Raw genomic sequence first — 18841 nt, 5'->3', positions numbered from 1 at the left:
TTGACATTCAACTTTTTTCTCGAAATTTCGACTTTTTTCTCGACATTTCAACTTTATTCAAGAAAATTTGACTTTTTTCTCAACATTTCAACATTTTTCTCAACATTTCGACTTTTTTCTTGACATTCAACTTCTTTCTCGAAATTTCGACTTTTTTCTTGACATTCAACTTTTTTCTTGACATTTCGACTTTTTGTCAGGGTTTGACACTTCCCCCCAGTTTGTGACTTTCAGTTTCTGTCTTGCCCCGCCTGTGTCCCATCTGCCCTGATTGTCTCGTTATCCCTTCAGTATATCTTGTCTTGTCTTGGTTCCCTGTCGGTCCGTACTGTTCTCTCCTCCATGTCTCCTCGTAGTTTTTGTCCTGATCCTGGTTTTTGTTGATCCTGCTCTGCAGCGCTTTGTTTTTACCTTTTGTTGGAATAAATCCTCTGTTTTTTGAGAAATCCTGCCTCTGGCCTCCCTCCCTCTCCTGCATTTGGGTCCTAGCAAACCAAACCACAACACTTTTCTCTCGAAATTTCGACTTTTTTCTTGACATACGACTTTTTTCTCGACATTTCGACTTTATTCACGAAATTTTTACTTTTTTCTTGACATTTCGACTTTATTCACGAAATTTTTACTTTTTTCTTGACATTTCGACTTTATTCACGAAATTTTTACTTTTTTCTTGACATTTCGACTTTATTCACGAAATTTTTACTTTTTTCTTGACATTTCAACTTTATTCACAAAATTTTTACTTTTTTCTTGACATTTCGACTTTATTCACGAAATTTTTACTTTTTTCTTGACATTTCGACTTTATTCTCGAAATTTCAACTTTTTTCTTGACATTCGACTTTTTTTTCCGACATTTCAATTTATTCACAAAATTTTTACTTTTTTTCTCATTATTTTTGACATTTGGAAGGAAGGAAGGGAGAAAACAAGGAAAGAAGGAAGGACAGGAGAAAAGAGGAAGGGAAGAAGGAAGGAGAGAGCAGGAGGAAAGAAGGAAGGAAGGGAAAAAAGAAGGAAGGAAGAAAGGAAGGAAGGAAGGAAGGAAGGAAGGGAGGGAGGAAGGAAAGGGGAGAAGGAAAGGAGAAAACAAGGAAAGGAGGAAGGAAGAGAGAAAAGAGGAAGGTAAGAAGGAAGGAGAGAGCAGGAGGAAAGAAGGAAGGAAGGGAAAAAAGAAGGAAGGAAGGAAGGAAGGAAGGAAGGAAGGAAGGAAGGAAGGAAGGAAGGAAGGAAGGAAGGAAATGAGCCAGAAGGAAAGGAAGGAAGGAAGGAAAGGAAGGAAGAGAGAAAAGAGGAAGGTAAGAAGGAAGGAGAGAGCAGGAGGAAGGAAGGAAGGAAGGAAATGAGCCAGAAGGAAAGAAAGGAAGGAAGGAAAGGGGAGAAGGAAAGGAGAAAACAAGGAAAGGGGGAAGGAAGGGAGAAAAGAGGAAGGGAAGAAGGAAGGAGAGAGCAGGAGGAAAGAAGGAAGGAAGGAAGGAAGGAAGGAAGGAAGGAAGGAAGGAAGGAAGGAAGGAAGGAAGGAAGGAAGGAAGGAAGGAAGGAAGGAAGGAAGGAAGGAAGGAAGGAAGGAAGGAAGGAAATGAGCCTGAAAGAAATAAAGAAAAAAGGATAAATTCCGGTTGATGAGGTTTTTGTGTAACAAACATGGCGGATCTGAGTCATTACAGTTTTGCAGTACAGGTGGACTAATTTAATTGGTCTTTATTAATTAAATATAATTGATGTAGTTTAGTAACATTTAGTATTCTTTTAGAGCAGTGTTTTGGGGGCTCCAAAGACTGAATGTGGTGATAGATTTATAGTTGAAAAGGTGGAGTTGAATTGGTATTTTTTTTTATCGTCATTTTTATCGTTATCGGGATAAATCCCAGAAATTATCGTGATACATTTTTTAGTCCATACCGCCCATCCCTAGCGTGAACCTAGGGTTTCCCTCCGCGAAAATATTGTAAAATATTATTATTATTATTATAATTATTACAATATTACAATATATACGGAGATTTGAATGAACCCGGCGCTTCTTCGAACTTTTTTTGCTGACAGGCACAAACACGCGGATTGTAAATCATTAATGCAAAATGAATGGCAAAACCGAAAATCCGCGGCACACAAGGGCGTATTGAACCATGGAGGGAGAACCGAACGGTTCGGTTTTATACCGAGAACCGTTGCATCCCTAATATATATATATATACACAATTTTAACTAAAAACCAAGGACCAAAAGGTGTAGACTGAAGCCTACGTCTTTTCACAAAACGTGGAAGGAGTAACGTTAGGCCGAGCTGTAACGTTACAATCTCCAGCTTTAGGCTTCGTTATTGTCACTAATTTATCCATCAGGTCGAACTAGCGTTAAATAGGAAATAGCCAAGTCAATTTCGCAACAAATTTTCTTTTCTTAAACAGCTAGCTAGCTCGTTTTTACGCTCTACAGTTGACATTACTCACATGACTCACGAGTTGTAGACTAAATACCGTATTTTCTGGACTATAAGCCGCACCTGCATACAAGCCGGATCCATTCTATTAAAAAAAAAAGACATGCAAGCCGCAGATATTTATGTTGTTATATTAGATATTTACTACATGTACAGAAGGATTTTAAACTGTAAATGATGTTTGTACCTAAATAGATCCTTTCCTAACAGTGTCTTTTAACACGGCAGCAACTTTGCTGATTAAAACGGGACAGAACCAAGAGAAAATAACCGGTATTTATTTATCTATTTATCTGTTTGAAATCTGCTTCTACTTCTATCTGCTAAAGAACAAGTAACGTATTCTTCTTTGCATTTATTTTGTCTTAGTTTTGATTCTAATTCCGGTTAGCACTCCCCCTAGTGGTGGAAGAAAAATCCACAGAATAGCTGCACCTTTGTATAAGCTGCATGGTTGAAAACATATGAAAAAAGTAGCGGCTTATAGTCCAGAAAATACGTTATTGTCAAAGGTAGATTATTATCGCCTGTTAAATGAGTTTTCTCAATCAATCTTTCAAGTTTATTCATCAGTAGTTTGTGATTTATTATATCAAAAGCCTTTTTTAGGTCTATGAACAGCCCAACCATGTATTCCTTGTTCTATTGCTGTTGGTATTTGTTCTGTTAGTTCCATCACTGCCATCGCTGTTGATCTATTAGATCTAAATCCACATTGGCAGCTCATTTAATATGTTACATTTTCCAACGTATGCTGGTAGAACCGTGTGGGAAGAGAGCGGGTTCCTCACAGGCGTCTCCGATGGTCTCCACCTTGTAGACGTCGTGGTTGTCGATGATGTCGTCGAAGGTGGTGTAGAGCTTGTTGAGCAGCTCCACCACCTGGTAGGGGGTGGAGCTGCTGGAGAGCTGGGTGAAGCCCACGATGTCGCTGTGGACCACAATTACATTCAATTACATTCAATTACATTCAATTCAATTTTTATCTAGCGTCTAATACAGGGGTCGGCAACCCAAAATGTTTTAGAGCCGTATTGGACCAAAAACACAAAAAACTAATATGTCTGGAGCCGCAAAAAATGAAAAGTCTTGTATAAGCCTTAGAATGAAGACAGCACATGCTGCATGTTTCTATATTAGTTATAACTGGGGGAAGGTTTTTTTATTCATTATGCACTTCGAGAAAAAAGTCAAAATGTTGAGAAAAAAGTTGAAATGTCGAAAGTCAAATGTTGAGAAAAAAGTCGAAAAAAAAGTTGAAAAGTCGAGAAAAAAGTCAAAATGTCGGGAAAAAAACAAAGATGTTGAGAAAAAAGTCAAATGTTGAGAAAAAAGTTGAAATGTTGAGAAAAAAGTCAAAAAGTCGGGAAAAAGTAAAACTGTCGAGAATAAAGTTGAAATGTTGAGGAAAAAGTCGAAATGTTGAGAAAAAAGTCGAGACAAAAGTCAAAATGTTGAGAAAAAAGTCGAGAAAAAAGTCGAGAAAAAAGTCGAGAAAAAAGTCAAAAAGTCGGGGAAAAAGTAAAACTGTCGAGAATAAAGTTGAAATGTTGAGGAAAAAGTCGAAATGTCGAAAAAAAGTTGAATTGTAGAGAAAAAAAGTCAAAATTTCGAGAAAAAAGTTGAAATGTTGAGAAAAGGAAAAACGAAAAAAGAAAAAAAGAAAAAGAAAAAAAGGAGAAAGAAGGTCATACATTTTTTAAGAAGCTCCAGGAGCCACTAGGGCGGCGCTAAAGAACTGTATGCGGCTCTGGAGCCACGGGTTGCCGACCCCTGCTCTAATACAACAAAAGTTGTCACAACCGGAAACCACAACCCCCTGGGGTCAGGCAGGAACCACAACAACCACAACAACCTTAACAACAACCACAACAACCACAACAACCACAACAACCACAACCCCCCCCCGCCGGAGTCAGGCGGGAACCAGAGGTGTATAGTAACAAAGTTACTTCCAATAACATTTTGGAAAGAGTTACAGTATTTCTATTTCATTTCTAGGTGTTTGATTGATGAAAATCTCTCTTGGAAAAATCATATTGCACTCATCTCGAACAAGATTGCAAAGAATATTGGATTAATCAGACATATACGGCATCTATTATCAAGAAAAATCTGTATTAATTCATACTATGATTTATCCTTATATTTCATATTGCAATGTCATTTGGGCAAGTACCTTCAAGAAAAACCTCAACTGTATCTTAATCCTGCAAAAACGTTTTATCAAAATTATTATATTTTCCAATAGACTTACTAGATCCCCCCCATTGTTCCAATCGCTAAGTATTCTCCCTATTTTTTTCTGTAAATGTTTTTCAGATTTGTATTTTTGTCAATCCATCCATTCCAGTTTTCATTCTTAATTTCAATTCAATTCCCACATTCATCACTTTAATACTAGGTCTGCAAACAATCCCATCCCACCTTTTTCAGGACTCCTTTTTCCAAATGTTCAGTTAGATTCAGAGTTCCTCTTTATTGGAACAACTTACCACCATATTAGAGAACGCTCGAGTACAAATACTTTCAAAAAACAAATCACAACATTTTTACTAGCCCAAGTTAGCAAAGCTTAACCATTCATTTCCAGTTCTTCTCTCCATCATTAGATTCCTGTTTTTGTTTTCTAGCAATTTAGCTCATTTTCCTTAGTTGTCCTAAGTTTTACATATCTCTGTAGATATTGTTTGTTTCACTATAGGAGGAACCATCGACAAAACCTTATGGGTTTTTTTGGTTCCTCCCACACATTTTCTGACATATTGTATTTCTTTTTTATTTCCTTTTTTTCTACATACTGTTTGTCTGTACTTTTTAAAACTGTTGTATATTTTTATGTGGAAATAAACTAAAAAAAAACAAAAGTAGATGTACTTCGTTACACTACTTAAGTACTTTTTTTGAGGATTTGTACATTTTTTTATCAGGACTTTTACTTTTACTTCAATACATTTGAAAGTTAAAAAATATACTTTTACTTTGTTACTTTGACATTTGCCACATCGTTACTGGTTACAAATTAAAATAATCAAAGAATTATATTTTGCAAGAAAGACAGTTTATTTGTGGTGTTTTATCCTATACCACATTTCATTCACCTGAAAGTGAAATAAAAAAAACAAGGACGGATCATTTTGGTTGTGTTGCTTCTTTTAATGCATACTATAAAATAGTTATACTTTTACTTTTGATACTTGAGTATATTTTTTCACAAGATACTTTTGATACTTAAGTACATTTAATGTGAGCTACTAAGACTTTTACTCTTATGGGTGACTTTAACTTTTACCAAAGTCTTTTTCAGTTATGGTGTTTCTACTTTTACTTAGTTACTTATTTCAAGTACTTTATACACCTCTGACGACACAATGACCACAAACACCCGCGGGGTCAGGCGGGAACCAGAAGTGGAGGTTCCTACCTGAAGAAGACGGTGGCGCTGACGTAGCTCTGGGCCTCCGACAGTTTCCCCTGACGAAGGTCGTCGGCCACCTGCCGGGGCAGCATACCTGCAACAAAGAAAATTAAAGCTGCAAGCAGTGATGAACGGGCCCTCGCACGCTTGTGCACGTTCAGGCTGCAGTGGAAGCTTGTAGGACTTGATGTAGATTCTTAAGGCCTGGACATTTTGCGGATGAAACCACCCACGACTCTCTATATCAAACCATTCAAAAGTTATGCCAGAAAAAAGACACTATCACATATTGACCAATCAGAAGAAGGGGCGGGGATAATTTGCACCAATTATGTTCAAAGACTCAAAACCGAGTCCGACGACACCACCCACAAGTCTTTATGTCAACCCGTTCAACAGTTATGGCAGAAAGAAGGAACTATCAAATATGGACACATCAGATGAAAGGTGGGCACGCTTTTTGGCGGTTTTTGGCTTTTGGAAAAGTAAAGCGCGTCGTTGCAGGATGGAGACTCACATTTTGATGTATAACACACCTGGGTGCACGTTACGGTTCAGGCCGTATTAATTGCTGAAGGCATAAATTTCGCCAAAATTACACGATTAATTCAAAATGGCCGACTTCCTGTTCAGTTTCAGCCATGGCGCCAAGAGACTTTTCTTTAAGTTGCGACATGATACAGGTGTGTATCGATTTTCGTGCATGCACGAAAATCGCAGGAGGTTTCCGGGACCTGGATCTGGACCTGGAACCGTATTGTGGGGCTTGAGGCACAAAGTTTTCTAGGGGGCGCTGTTGAGTCGTTTTGCCACGCCCATTAATGCAAACCATTAAATATCACATTTATCACCAGGCCTGGCTTGGTGCAAAATTTGGTGCCTTTTGGGCACGTTTAGGGGGAAAAAAGGCCTTCCTTTCGTCAGAAAAATAATAATACGAAGAATAATTCCTACAGATACAATAGGGCCTTCGCACTGTAATTTATTAACCCTTGTGCTGTCTTTGGGTCCAAGGAGAGTGAAGGGAGAAAAGATGGAATGAAGGAAAGAAGGAAGTAAGGAAGAAAGGAGAAAAGAAGGAAGGAGGTAGGAAGTAGGAAAGGGAGTAAGGAAGGGAGAAAAGATGAAAGGAAGGGAAAAAAGAAGGAAAGAAGGGAGGAATTGAGAAAATAAGGAAAGAAGGAAGGAAAAGCAAAGAAGTTAATAAAGGAACGAATGACGAAAGGGAGGTAGGAAGAAAAAGGAGTAAAGGAGGGTAAAAAAGGAGGAAAAGAGGAAAGGAAGAAGGAAGGAGAGAGCAGGAGGAAAGAAGGATAGAAGAATTGGGTCATTTTGACCCAAAGACAGCACAAGGGTTAAGATCTGCAGAAACCAGTTCCCGGTGGTTCCTAGGTGTGTAGTTCCCGGTGGTTCCTAGGTGTGTAGTTCCCGGTGGTTCCTAGGTGTGTAGTTCCCGGTGGTTCCTAGGTGTGTAGTTCCCGGTGGTTCCTAGGTGTGTAGTTCCCGGGGGTTCCTAGGTGTGTAGTTCCTGGTGGTTCCTAGGTGTGTAGTTCCCGGTGGTTCCTAGGTGTGTTTTGTTCTTACTGTACAGCAGTCGGTCCGTCTTCTGCTTCTCGTGCATCAGGTCCTGCGTTCGTTCGGCCACCAGAGACTCCAGGTGTTTGCTGTACTTCTCCATCTGAAAGAGAAGGGTTAGTGTGGAGGAGGTGGAGGAGAAGGAGGAGGAGGTGATGGAGGAGGAGGAGGAGGAGGAGGTGATGGAGGAGGAGGAGGAGAAGGAGGAGGAGGTGATGGAGGAGGAGGTGAAGGAGGTGGTGGACTATGGAGCCAAATCAAGGCCAAAAGTTTTGCTAATTTGAAAATAAAATTTGAACCTGAAAATTCTTTTTTAAAGTTTCAATTTTATTTTTTTCAGTTTCAAATCTTTTTTTCAGTTTCAAATCTTTTTATTTCAGTTTCAAATCTTTTTTTCAGTTTCAAATCTTTTTTTTTCAGATTCAATTTTTTTTTTCAGGTTCAGACTTTTGGTCCCGATCTGGCGTGGGGGGCGTGGCATCAACTGAGAGGGGCGTGGCATCATGAGTGACAGCAGAACAGAGAAGGCGGGGGACGTTCCTCAGTTTCCTCCTTATTGCTTTTATACTGCCATTGGTGCCAAGTACGGTCTAAAACAGCTTTTCAAACAGAAATTTGTCACTAATATCAGTATTTTCCACTGCCAATCACGTGAATATGGTGTATATACAGTGTTGAATAATACTTCTACTGATAACTTCTGCAACCTACGTTTCCTGAAGGCAACATGACTGAGGAACGTCCCCCGCCTTCTCTGTTCTGCTGTCACTCATGATGCCACGCCCCTCTCAGTTGATGCCACGCCCCCACGCCAGATCCGGGCCAAAAGTCTGAACCTGAAAAAAAAATTTGAAACTGAAAAAGAAAGATGTGAAACTGAAAAAAAAGACGTGAAACTGAAAAAAAAAGATTTGAAACTGAAAAAAAGATTTGAAACTGAAATAAAAAGATTTGAAACTGAAAAAAATTAAATTGAAACTGTAAAAAAGAATTTTCAGGTTCAAATTTTATTTTCAAATTAGCAAAACTTTTGGCCTTGATTTGGCTCCATAGTGGAGGTGAAGGAGGTGATGGAGAAGGAGGAGGAGGTCCGCGGTTGCCGCGGCAGCAGCAAGTCCAGGTCCTACCAGCGTCATCATCAGGTCCACCGGGCTGACTTTGACGGGGTTGATTCGGTGGACGAACTTCCTGATCTGCTCAAAGGTGGGGCGGTGGGCGGGGCTGTGGGCGCGGCACCGGCGAATCAGCTGCAGAGACAGATGATCGGAGGTCAAAGGTCATCCAGACACCCGCAGGTGTGAGCGGCGGCAGCGTTTGCACCTCCACGTAGTCCGCCGGGCAGGGGCAGGTGCTGTCGGCCCTGCTGGAGATCAGCTCCGGGAGGGGGGGGCACCAGGAACTCTCCAGGCCGGACTCCTCCGCCTGGGGGAGAGGGTCAGAGAACCACCGGGGAACTGCCGGGGAACCACGGCAGAACCACAGTGGAATCACGGTGGAACCACCGCAGAACCACGGTGGAACCCTGGTGGAACCACGGTGGAACCACGGTGGAACCACGGTGGAACCACGGTGGAACCACGGCGGAACCCTGGTGGAACCACCGCAGAACCACGGTGGAACCACGGTGGAACCACGGTGGAACCACGGTGGAACCACGGTGGAACCACCAGGGAACCACGGTGGAACCACGGTGGAACCACGGTGGAACCACCGCAGAACCACGGTGGAACCACGGTGGAACCACAGTGGAACCACGGTGGAACCACGGTGGAACCACGGTGGAACCACGGTGGAACCACGGTGGAACCACCGCAGAACCACGGTGGAACCACGGTGGAACCACGGTGGAACCACCGCAGAACCACGGTGGAACCACGGTGGAACCACGGTGGAACCACGGTGGAACCACCAGGGAACCACGGTGGAACCACGGTGGAACCACCAGGGAACCACGGTGGAACCACAGTGGAACAACCACGGACTTACCGGGACGGGGTCGCTGCGTGTCGCCACCTCCAGCAGGATGATGGAGTAGCTGGAACAACAGAGGTTAGCTAGCTTAGGAGGGAAATTGCGCTATCCACTACAGTGCTAACGTCCACTACAGTGCTAACGTCCACTACAGCGCTAACGTCCACTACAGAGCTAAAGTCTACTACAGCGCTAATGTCCACTACAGCGCTAACGTCTACGATAGCGCTAACGTTCACTACAGCGCTAACGTCTACGATAGCGTTAACGTTCACTACAGCGCTAACGTCCACTACAGCGCTAATGTCCACTACAGCGCTAACGTCTACGATAGCGCTAACGTTCACTACAGCGCTAACGTCCACTACAGCGCTAACGTCTACTATAGCGCTAACGTCTACTATAGCGCTAACGTCCACTACAGCGCTAACGTCTACTATAGCGCTAATGTCCACTACAGCGCTAACATCCACTACAGCGCTAACGTCTACTATAGCGCTAATGTCCACTACAGCGCTAACGTCCACTACAGCGCTAACGTCTACTATAGCGCTAATGTCCACTACAGCGCTAACGTCTACGATAGCGCTAACGTCTACTACAGCGCTAACGTCCACTACAGCGCTAATGTCCACTACAGCGCTAACGTCTACGATAGCGCTAACGTTCACTACAGCGCTAACGTCTACGATAGCACTAACGTTCACTACAGCGCTAACGTCTACGATAGCGCTAACGTTCACTACAGTGCTAACGTCTACGATAGCGCTAACGTTCACTACAGCGCTAACGTCTACGATAGCGCTAACGTTCACTACAGTGCTAACGTCTACGATAGCGCTAACGTTCACTACAGCACTGGTCCCCAACCTTTTCTGAACCAGGACCGGTTTAATGTCTGACAATATTTTCACGGCCCAATCTAAAGGTGTAGTTGATAAAAACTAAATAAAATGACAAGGTCGGCATTAAAAACTGTGGTACGGTAAAGGTTTTACGGCAGTAGAAAGTTTGTCTGAAAGACTAAACTAGTGTCAGGAATGCTCAAGTGGAGCCTAACTGACACAAATAGCACCTGCTGATAAGGATTTGTGCAGATTGTATGCCGTATTTATGTCCAGCTTGAGTTTGGTCGCTCATGTATTGTGTTGACGGTAGCTTTAATGCCGACCAAGCGAACAGTCGTGTTGGTCTGTGTTTAAGTGAAATTAAACTTATATGAATGTAGAAAGACTAACTATTTTATTTTATTTTACTCCTTTATAGCTCTTACGGTGTGTTTGCAGTGTATTTACATCCAAGGAATAAAAACATTGTGAACCATCAGTTTGAGAGTCAACATCATCAGTCGGGGATGACACAGAAATATTTTTTTCTGTTTGTGCGGCCCGGTACCGGTACGTTTTTTCGTACGTTTTTTTCGTACGGTTTTTCATACGTTTTTTCGTACGTTTTTTCATAAGTTTTTCGTACGTTTTTTCGTGCGTTTTTTCATACGTTTTTTCGTACGTTTTTTCGTACGATTTTTCGTGCGTTTTTTCGTACGATTTTTCGTACGTTTTTTGTACATTTTTCGTACGTTTTTGCGTACGTGTTTTCGTACGATTTTTCGTGCGTTTTTTCGTACGTTTTTTCGTACGTTTTTTCGTACGTTTTTTCGTGCGTTTTTTCATACGTTTTTTCGTACGTTTTTTCGTACGTTTTTCTTACGTTTTTTCATACGTTTTTTCGTGCGTTTTTTCATACGTTTTTTCGTACGTTTTTTCGTACGATTTTTCGTGCGTTTTTTCGTACGATTTTTCGTACGTTTTTCGTACGTTTTTTCGTACGTTTTTTCATACGTTTTTTTGTACGTTTTTTTTACGTTTTGTTACCACCCAGGGGTTGGAGACCACTGCACTACAGCGCTAACGTCCCAGCATGCAGCGGGGCGGGTGCTAGCGCTACCGTGGGGAACGGTACCTGAACACGTCTCCAGCCAGCGTGGGCTCCGGGCTGCAGCTCTGGAACTCCGGCGGCAGGTGAACCTCCTGCAGCCGCTGTTGGTAGCTGGACGGAGGCTCCGCCCCCTCCAGCCGGCGGTACGAGCTCAGGCCGAAATCTGGGGGAGAAACCGGCTCAGTCCAGGACCAGGTCCCTCAAAAACCGGGTCAGGTCTAGAGTACCAGACCAGACGATGAAGATGGAGCTAGCAGATAGCTGCAATGACCTAACAGGCAGCTACAATGAGCTAACTGATAGCTATAGTAAGCTAACAGTTGGCTCTCAGCTAACAGGTGATTATAGCGAGCTAACAGATGGCTAACATGGAGCTAACTGGTGGCTACAATGAGCTAGCAGTTGGCTACAGCAAGCTAACAGGAAGCTACATTATGCAAACATGTGGCAACAGGGAGCCAACAGGCAGTTACAATGAGTTAACAGATAGCTATAGCAAGCTAACAGTTGGCTTCCAGCTAACAGGTGATTGTAGTAACCTAACAGATGGCTACAGTGAGCTAGCTACACCAGAGACCAGGTCTAGGGCACCAGACCAGACCCAGGTCCAGCAGGAACCAGGTCTACGGTACCAGACCAGACCCAGGTCCAGCAGGGACCAGGTCTAGGGAACCAGACCAGACCCGGGTCCAGCAGCGACCAGGTCTACGGTACCAGCCCAGACCCGGGTCCAGCAGGGACCAGGTCTACCTGTGATCTTGCAGACCCAGCGGTCGTCCACCACACAGTTCAGGGACGTGAGGCGTCCGTGGCAGATCCGGTGCTGGTGCAGGTACGACATCCCTCTGGCCACGTCCATGACGAAGGAGAACCTGCCGGGAGTTCCTGGTTTAGATCAGGGGTCGGCAACCCAAAATGTTTTAGAGCCATATTGGACCAAAAACACAAAAAAACTAATATGTCTGGAGCCGCAAAAAATGAAAAGTCTTTTATAAGCCTTAGAATGAAGACAACACATGCTGCATGTTTCTATATTAGTTATAACTGGGGGAAGATTTTTTTTTTCATTTTGCACTTCGAGAAAAAAGTCGAAATTTCGAGAAAAAAGTCGAAATGTCGAGAAAAAAGTCAAAATTTCGTGAAAAAAGTCGAAATGTTGAGGAAAAAAGTCGAAATGACGAGAAAAAAGTCAAAATTTCGTGAAAAAAGTCAAAATGTTGAGAAAAAAGTCGAAATGTCTAGAAAAAAGTCAAAATGTCGAGAAAAAAGTCAAAATGTCAAGATTAAAAAGGAGAGGAAAAAGGAAGAAAAAAGAGAAAAAAAGGAGAAAAAAAAGAAGAAGAAAAAGAAAAAGAGAAAGAGAAAAAAAAGAGAAAAAAGGAAAAAAGAAAAAGAGAAAAAAAAGAAGAAAAAAAGAGAAAAAAAGGGAAAAAAAAGAAGAAAAAGAAGAAAGAATGAGAGCCACGGGTTGACGTTCTAAACCGGACGTCCCAGCATGCAGCGGGGCGGGTGCTAACACTAACGTGCTAGCGGTACCTGAAGCCCCAGTTGAGGGGAATCTCCTCGTTCAGCAGCACGTCGTTCAGGCTGCCCTTGGGGCAATACTCTGTTACTATGGCAACGTTGGGGGCGTCCACGCAGCCGCCGACGAACTTGCAGAGGTTTGGATGGTCGAGTTCCCTGGAGGGACGGAGGGATGGGGAGGTGGAGGGATGGGGAGGTGGAGGGACGGAGGGATGGGGAGGTGGAGGGATGGGGAGGTGGAGGGATGGAGAGATGGAGAGATGGAGGGACAGCGGGAGTCAGATCCTGTTTACACGAAGCAAAAATGGTGGTGTTTTCATGCGTTTTGGCCGTTCGTTTACACGAAAATGAAGCTCAAAGTCTCCAAAAACCATATTTTCTGAAAACTCCGGCCAAAGTGGAGATTTTTTGAAACTCTGTCTTCACGTTTGCTTGTAAACGGAGGGAAACTGACATTTAGGCTTCATTCACATTCACACTTCATTCACATTATGCAACAGAAACGTCACCAGCGTCACGAGTGCGACCTGTGTTTACAATTTGTTTGGCCACCGTCAATATTTTCTTGTATTTTACCTGTTTTATATTCTAAAGTCACACTTAAATGTAACTCCACTTCTCTGTCACTCCAAACGAAAGACTCTCGTTCATCTTGGAAGTAACTGGTAGTTACTCGTGTCATTTGTTGATGTTTTTTTCCAGGATTCTGATTGGCTAGCATCACTTTATCTTCTCGTTACACTGCCCCCTGTAGGTTTGGCTGCTCATAGCACCTTAACAGATATTTATGCAGGTTTGGTCTGTGGGTCTGGGGGCGGGGTCTGTGGGTCTGGGGGCGGGGCTACCTGACTTGCTTGACTTCCTGTCTGATGGTCTTGGACAGAGAGAAGGTTTTGGTCTGGATCTTCTTGATGGCGACTGTCCTGCCGTCACTGAGAGGAGAGACGAGGTGAGACACCGCTATGAATCATGGGAGACACGCAGTTGAGAGGGTGAACAGGTGATCAGGTGATCAGGTGAACAGGTGAACCTACTAGATCCCGGTGCAGGTGAACGGGGTCCTCCTGGTTCCCGGTTGTCCGGTGCAGGAGCTGAGCGCCGTGACGCAGCTCGCGTTGCTGTCGCTGTTCCCCGCAGGAACGCTGATGATGCTGCCCGTCGTCAGCCGAGTCTCCTGGTCTGGATGGAGACACAAAGAACCGGTTCCAAGGTAGCACCAACTCTTTACTGGTCTAGAACAGGGGTCGGCAACCCAAAATGTTGAAAGAGCCATATTGGACCAAAAACACAAATATGTCTGGAAAAAAAAATGTAAAGTCTTGTATAAGCCTTAGAATGAAGGCAAATGGCAAAATGTCGAGAAAAAAGTCGAAATGTTGAGAAAAATGTTGAAATGTTGCAAAAAGAAAATTGAAATGTCGAAAGAAAAAAGTTGAAATGTTGAGAAAAAAGTTGAAATGTTGAGAAAAAAGTTGAAATGTCGAGAAAAAAGTCAAAATGTCGAGAAAAAAGTTGAAATGTCAAGATTAATGTTGAAATACAATTGATAAAAAAAGTCCAAATGTCGAGAAAAAAGTTGAAATGTTGAGATTAAAAAGGAAAGGAAAGGGAATAAAAAAAGAGAAAAAATCGAAATGTCGAGAAAAAAATTTAAATGTCAAGAGAAAAAAGTCGAAATCTCAAGAAAAGAGTTGGAATGTCGAGAAAAAAGTTGAAATGTCGAGAAAAAAGTCGAAATGTCGAGATTAATGTTGAAGTTAATCTCAGTTACGTAACTGACGTTTGCAGAGACGTAACTGACGTTAGCAGCGACGTAACTGACGTTTGTAGAGACGTAACTGACGTTAGCAGAGACGTAACTGACGTTTGCAGAGACGTAACTGACGTTAGCAGAGACATAACTGACGTTAGCAGACGTAACTGACGTTAGCAGAGACGTAACTGATGTTAGCAGAGACGTAACTGACGTTAGCAGAGACGTAACTGACGTTAGCAGAGACGTAACTGACGTTAGCAGAGACGTAACTGACGTTAGCAGAGACGTAACTGACGTTAGCAGAGACGTAACTGACGTTAGCAGAGACGTAACTGACGTTAGCAACGACGTAACTGACGTTAGCAGAGACGAAACTGACGTTTGCAGAGACGTAACTGACGATAGCAGAGACGTAACTGACGTTTGCAGTGACGTAACTGACGTTTGCAGTGACGTAACTGACGTTTGCAGAGACGTAACTGACGTTTGCAGAGACGTAACTGATGTTAGCAGAGACGTAACTGACGTTTGCAGAGACGTAACTGACGTGTGCAGAGACGTAACTGACGTTAGCAGAGACGTAACTGACGTTTGCAGAGACGTAACTGACGTTAGCAGAGACGTAACTGACGTTTGCAGAGACGTAACTGACGTTTGCAGAGACGTAACTGACGTTAGCAGAGACGTAACTGACGTTAGCAGAGACGTAACTGACGTTAGCAGAGACGTAACTGACGTTAGCAGAGACGTAACTGACGTTTGCAGAGACGTAACTGACGTTTGCAGAGGCGTAACTGACGTTTGCAGAGACGTAACTGACGTTTGCAGAGACGTAACTGACATTTGCAGTGACGTAACTGACGTTAGCAGAGACGTAACTGACGTTAGCAGAGACGTAACTGACGTTAGCAGAGACGTAACTGACGTTTGCAGAGACGTAACTGACGTTAGCAGAGACGTAACTGATGTTTGCAGAGACGTAACTGACGTTTGCAGAGACGTAACTGACGTTAGAGACGTAACTGACGTTTGCAGAGACGTAACTGACGTTTGCAGAGACGTAACTGACGTTTGCAGAGACATAACTGGCGTTAGCAGAGACGTAACTGACGTTAGCAGAGACGTAACTGACGTTAGCAGAGACGTAACTGACGTTAGCAGAGACGTAACTGACGTTAGCAGAGACGTAACTGACGTTAGCAGAGACGTAACTGACGTTTGCAGAGACGTAACTGACGTTTGCAGAGACATAACTGGCGTTAGCAGAGACGTAACTGACGTTAGCAGAGACGTAACTGATGTTTGCAGAGACGTAACTGACGTTTGCAGAGACGTAACTGACGTTTGCAGAGACGTAACTGACGTTTGCAGTGACGTAACTGACGTTAGCAGAGACGTAACTGACGTTTGCAGTGACGTAACTGACGTTTGCAGTGACGTAACTGACGTTTGCAGAGACGTAACTGACGTTAGCAACGACGTAACTGACGTTTGCAGAGACGTAACTGACGTTTGCAGAGACGTAACTGACGTTAGCAGAGACGTAACTGATGTTTGCAGAGACGTAACTGACGATAGCAGAGACGTAACTGACGTTTGCAGTGACGTAACTGACGTTTGCAGTGACGTAACTGACGTTTGCAGAGACGTAACTGACGTTTGCAGAGACGTAACTGATGTTAGCAGAGACGTAACTGACGTTTGCAGAGACGTAACTGACGTGTGCAGAGACGTAACTGACGTTAGCAGAGACGTAACTGATGTTTTCAGAGACGTAACTGACGTTTTCAGAGATGTAACTGACGTTAGCAGAGACGTAACTGACGTTAACAGAGACGTAACTGACGTTAGCAGAGACGTAACTGATGTTTTCAGAGACGTAACTGACGTTAGCAGAGACGTAATGACGTTTGCAGAGACTTAACTGACGTTTGCAACGACGTAACTGACGTTAGCGGAGACTTAACTGACGTCAGCACATCGTAACTGACGTTAGCACAGACGTAACTGACGTTTGCAGAGACGTAACTGACGTTTGCAGAGACGTAACTGACGTTTGCAGAGACGTAACTGACGTTAGCAGAGACGTAACAGACGTTAGCAGCGATGTAACTGACGTTTGCAGAGACGTAACTGATGTTAGCAGAGACGTAACTGACGTTTGCAACGACATAACTGACGTTTGCAACGACGTAACTGACGTTAGCAGAGACGTAACTGACATTTGCAGAGACGTAACTGACGTTTGCAGAAACGTAACTGACGTTTGCAGAGACGTAACTGACGTTAGCAGAGACATAACTGACGTTTGCAGAGACGTAACTGACGTTAGCAGAGACGTAATTGACATTAGCAGAGACGTAACTGACGTTAGCAGAGACGTAACTGACGTTAGCAGAGACGTAACTGACGTTAGCAGAGACGTAACTGACGTTAGCAGCGACGTAACTGACGTTTGCAGAGACGTAACTGACGTTAGCAGAGACGTAACTGACATTAGCAAAGACGTAACTGACGTTTTCAGAGATGTAACTGACGTTAGCAGAGACGTAACTGACGTTTGCAGAGAAGTAACTGACGTCTGCAGAGACGTCACTGACGTTAGCAGAGACGTAACTGACGTTAGCAGAGACGTAACTGACGTTAGCGGAGACTTAACTGACGTCAGCACATCGTAACTGACGTTAGCAGCGACGTAACTGACGTTTGTAGAGACGTAACTGACGTTAGCAGAGACGTAACTGACGTTTGCAGAGACGTAACTGACGTTAGCAGAGACGTAACTGATGTTAGCAGACGTAACTGACGTTAGCAGAGACGTAACTGACGTTAGCAGAGACGTAACTGACGTCTGCAGAGACGTAACTGACGTTAGCAGAGACGTAACTGACGTTAGCAGAGACGTAACTGACGTTAGCAGAGACGTAACTGACGTCTGCAGAGACGTAACTGACGTTAGCAGAGACGTAACTGACGTTAGCAGAGACGTAACTGACGTCTGCAGAGACGTAACTGACGTTAGCAGACGTAACTGACGTTAGCAGAGACGTAACTGACGTTAGCAGAGACGTAACTGACGTTTGCAACGACGTAACTGACGGTTGCAACGACGTAACTGACGTTTGCAGAGACGTAACTGACGTTTGCAACGACGTAACTGACGTTAGCAGAGCCGTAACTGACGTTAGCAGAGCCGTAACTGACGTTAGCAGAGACGTAACTGACGTTAGCAGAGACGTAACTGACGTTAGCAGAGACGTAACTGACGTTTGCAGAGACGTAACTGACGTTAGCAGAGACGTAACTGACGTTAGCAGCGACGTAACTGACGTTAGCAGAGACGTAACTGACGTTTGCAACGACGTAACTGACGTTAGCAAAGACGTAACTGACGTTAGCAGAGAAGTAACTGACATTTGCAGAGACGTAACTGGCGTTAGCAGAGACGTAACTGACGTTTGCAGAGACGTAACTGACGTTAGCAGAGACGTAACTGACGTTTGCAGAGACGTAACTGACGTTAGTAGAGACGTAACTGACGTTAGCAGAGACGTAACTGACGTTTGCAACAACGTAACTGACGTTAGCAGAGACGTAACTGACGTTTGCAGAGACATAACTGACGTTAGCAGAGACGTAACTGACGTTTGCAGAGACGTAACTGACGTTTGCAGAGACGTAACTGACGTTAGCAGAGACGTAACTGACGTTAGCAGACGTAACTGACGTTAGCAGAGACGTAACTGATGTTAGCAGAGACGTAACTGACGTTAGCAGAGACGTAACTGATGTTTTCAGAGACGTAACTGACGTTTTCAGAGATGTAACTGACGTTAGCAGAGACGTAACTGACGTTAACAGAGACGTAACTGACGTTAGCAGAGACGTAACTGATGTTTTCAGAGACGTAACTGACGTTAGCAGAGACATAACTGACATTAGCAGAGACGTAACTGACATTATCAGAGACGTAACTGACGTTAGCAGAGACGTAATGACGTTTGCAGAGACTTAACTGACGTTTGCAACGACGTAACTGACGTTAGCGGAGACTTAACTGACGTCAGCACATCGTAACTGACGTTAGCAGAGACGTAACTGACGTTTGCAGAGACGTAACTGACGTTTGCAGAGACGTAACTGACGTTTGCAGAGACGTAACTGACGTTAGCAGAGACGTAACAGACGTTAGCAGCGATGTAACTGACGTTTG

General features: G+C 43.5%; 1 protein-coding gene across 1 annotated transcript in view; it reads right to left on the bottom strand.

Annotated features, from left to right (window-relative positions):
* The window catches only part of LOC133420942 (atrial natriuretic peptide receptor 2), a 39899-nt gene that overhangs the window by 5372 nt on the left and 15686 nt on the right, over positions 1-18841 (bottom strand). The window contains exons 10-20 of the mRNA XM_061710821.1: positions 13907-14051; positions 13718-13804; positions 12885-13028; positions 12099-12220; positions 11373-11511; positions 9426-9474; positions 8760-8861; positions 8567-8686; positions 7449-7542; positions 5871-5958; positions 3238-3377 (exon numbers count right to left, since the gene is read on the bottom strand). Of these exons, the coding sequence (XP_061566805.1) occupies positions 3238-3377; positions 5871-5958; positions 7449-7542; positions 8567-8686; positions 8760-8861; positions 9426-9474; positions 11373-11511; positions 12099-12220; positions 12885-13028; positions 13718-13804; positions 13907-14051 (1230 nt within the window). The remainder of the gene's footprint in view (positions 1-3237; positions 3378-5870; positions 5959-7448; positions 7543-8566; positions 8687-8759; positions 8862-9425; positions 9475-11372; positions 11512-12098; positions 12221-12884; positions 13029-13717; positions 13805-13906; positions 14052-18841) is intronic.

This window comes from Cololabis saira, chromosome 20 (assembly GCF_033807715.1).
Source record: "Cololabis saira isolate AMF1-May2022 chromosome 20, fColSai1.1, whole genome shotgun sequence".
Taxonomy (NCBI): Eukaryota; Metazoa; Chordata; class Actinopteri; order Beloniformes; family Belonidae; genus Cololabis; species Cololabis saira.
This window is presented reverse-complemented; position numbering and strand designations above follow the sequence as displayed.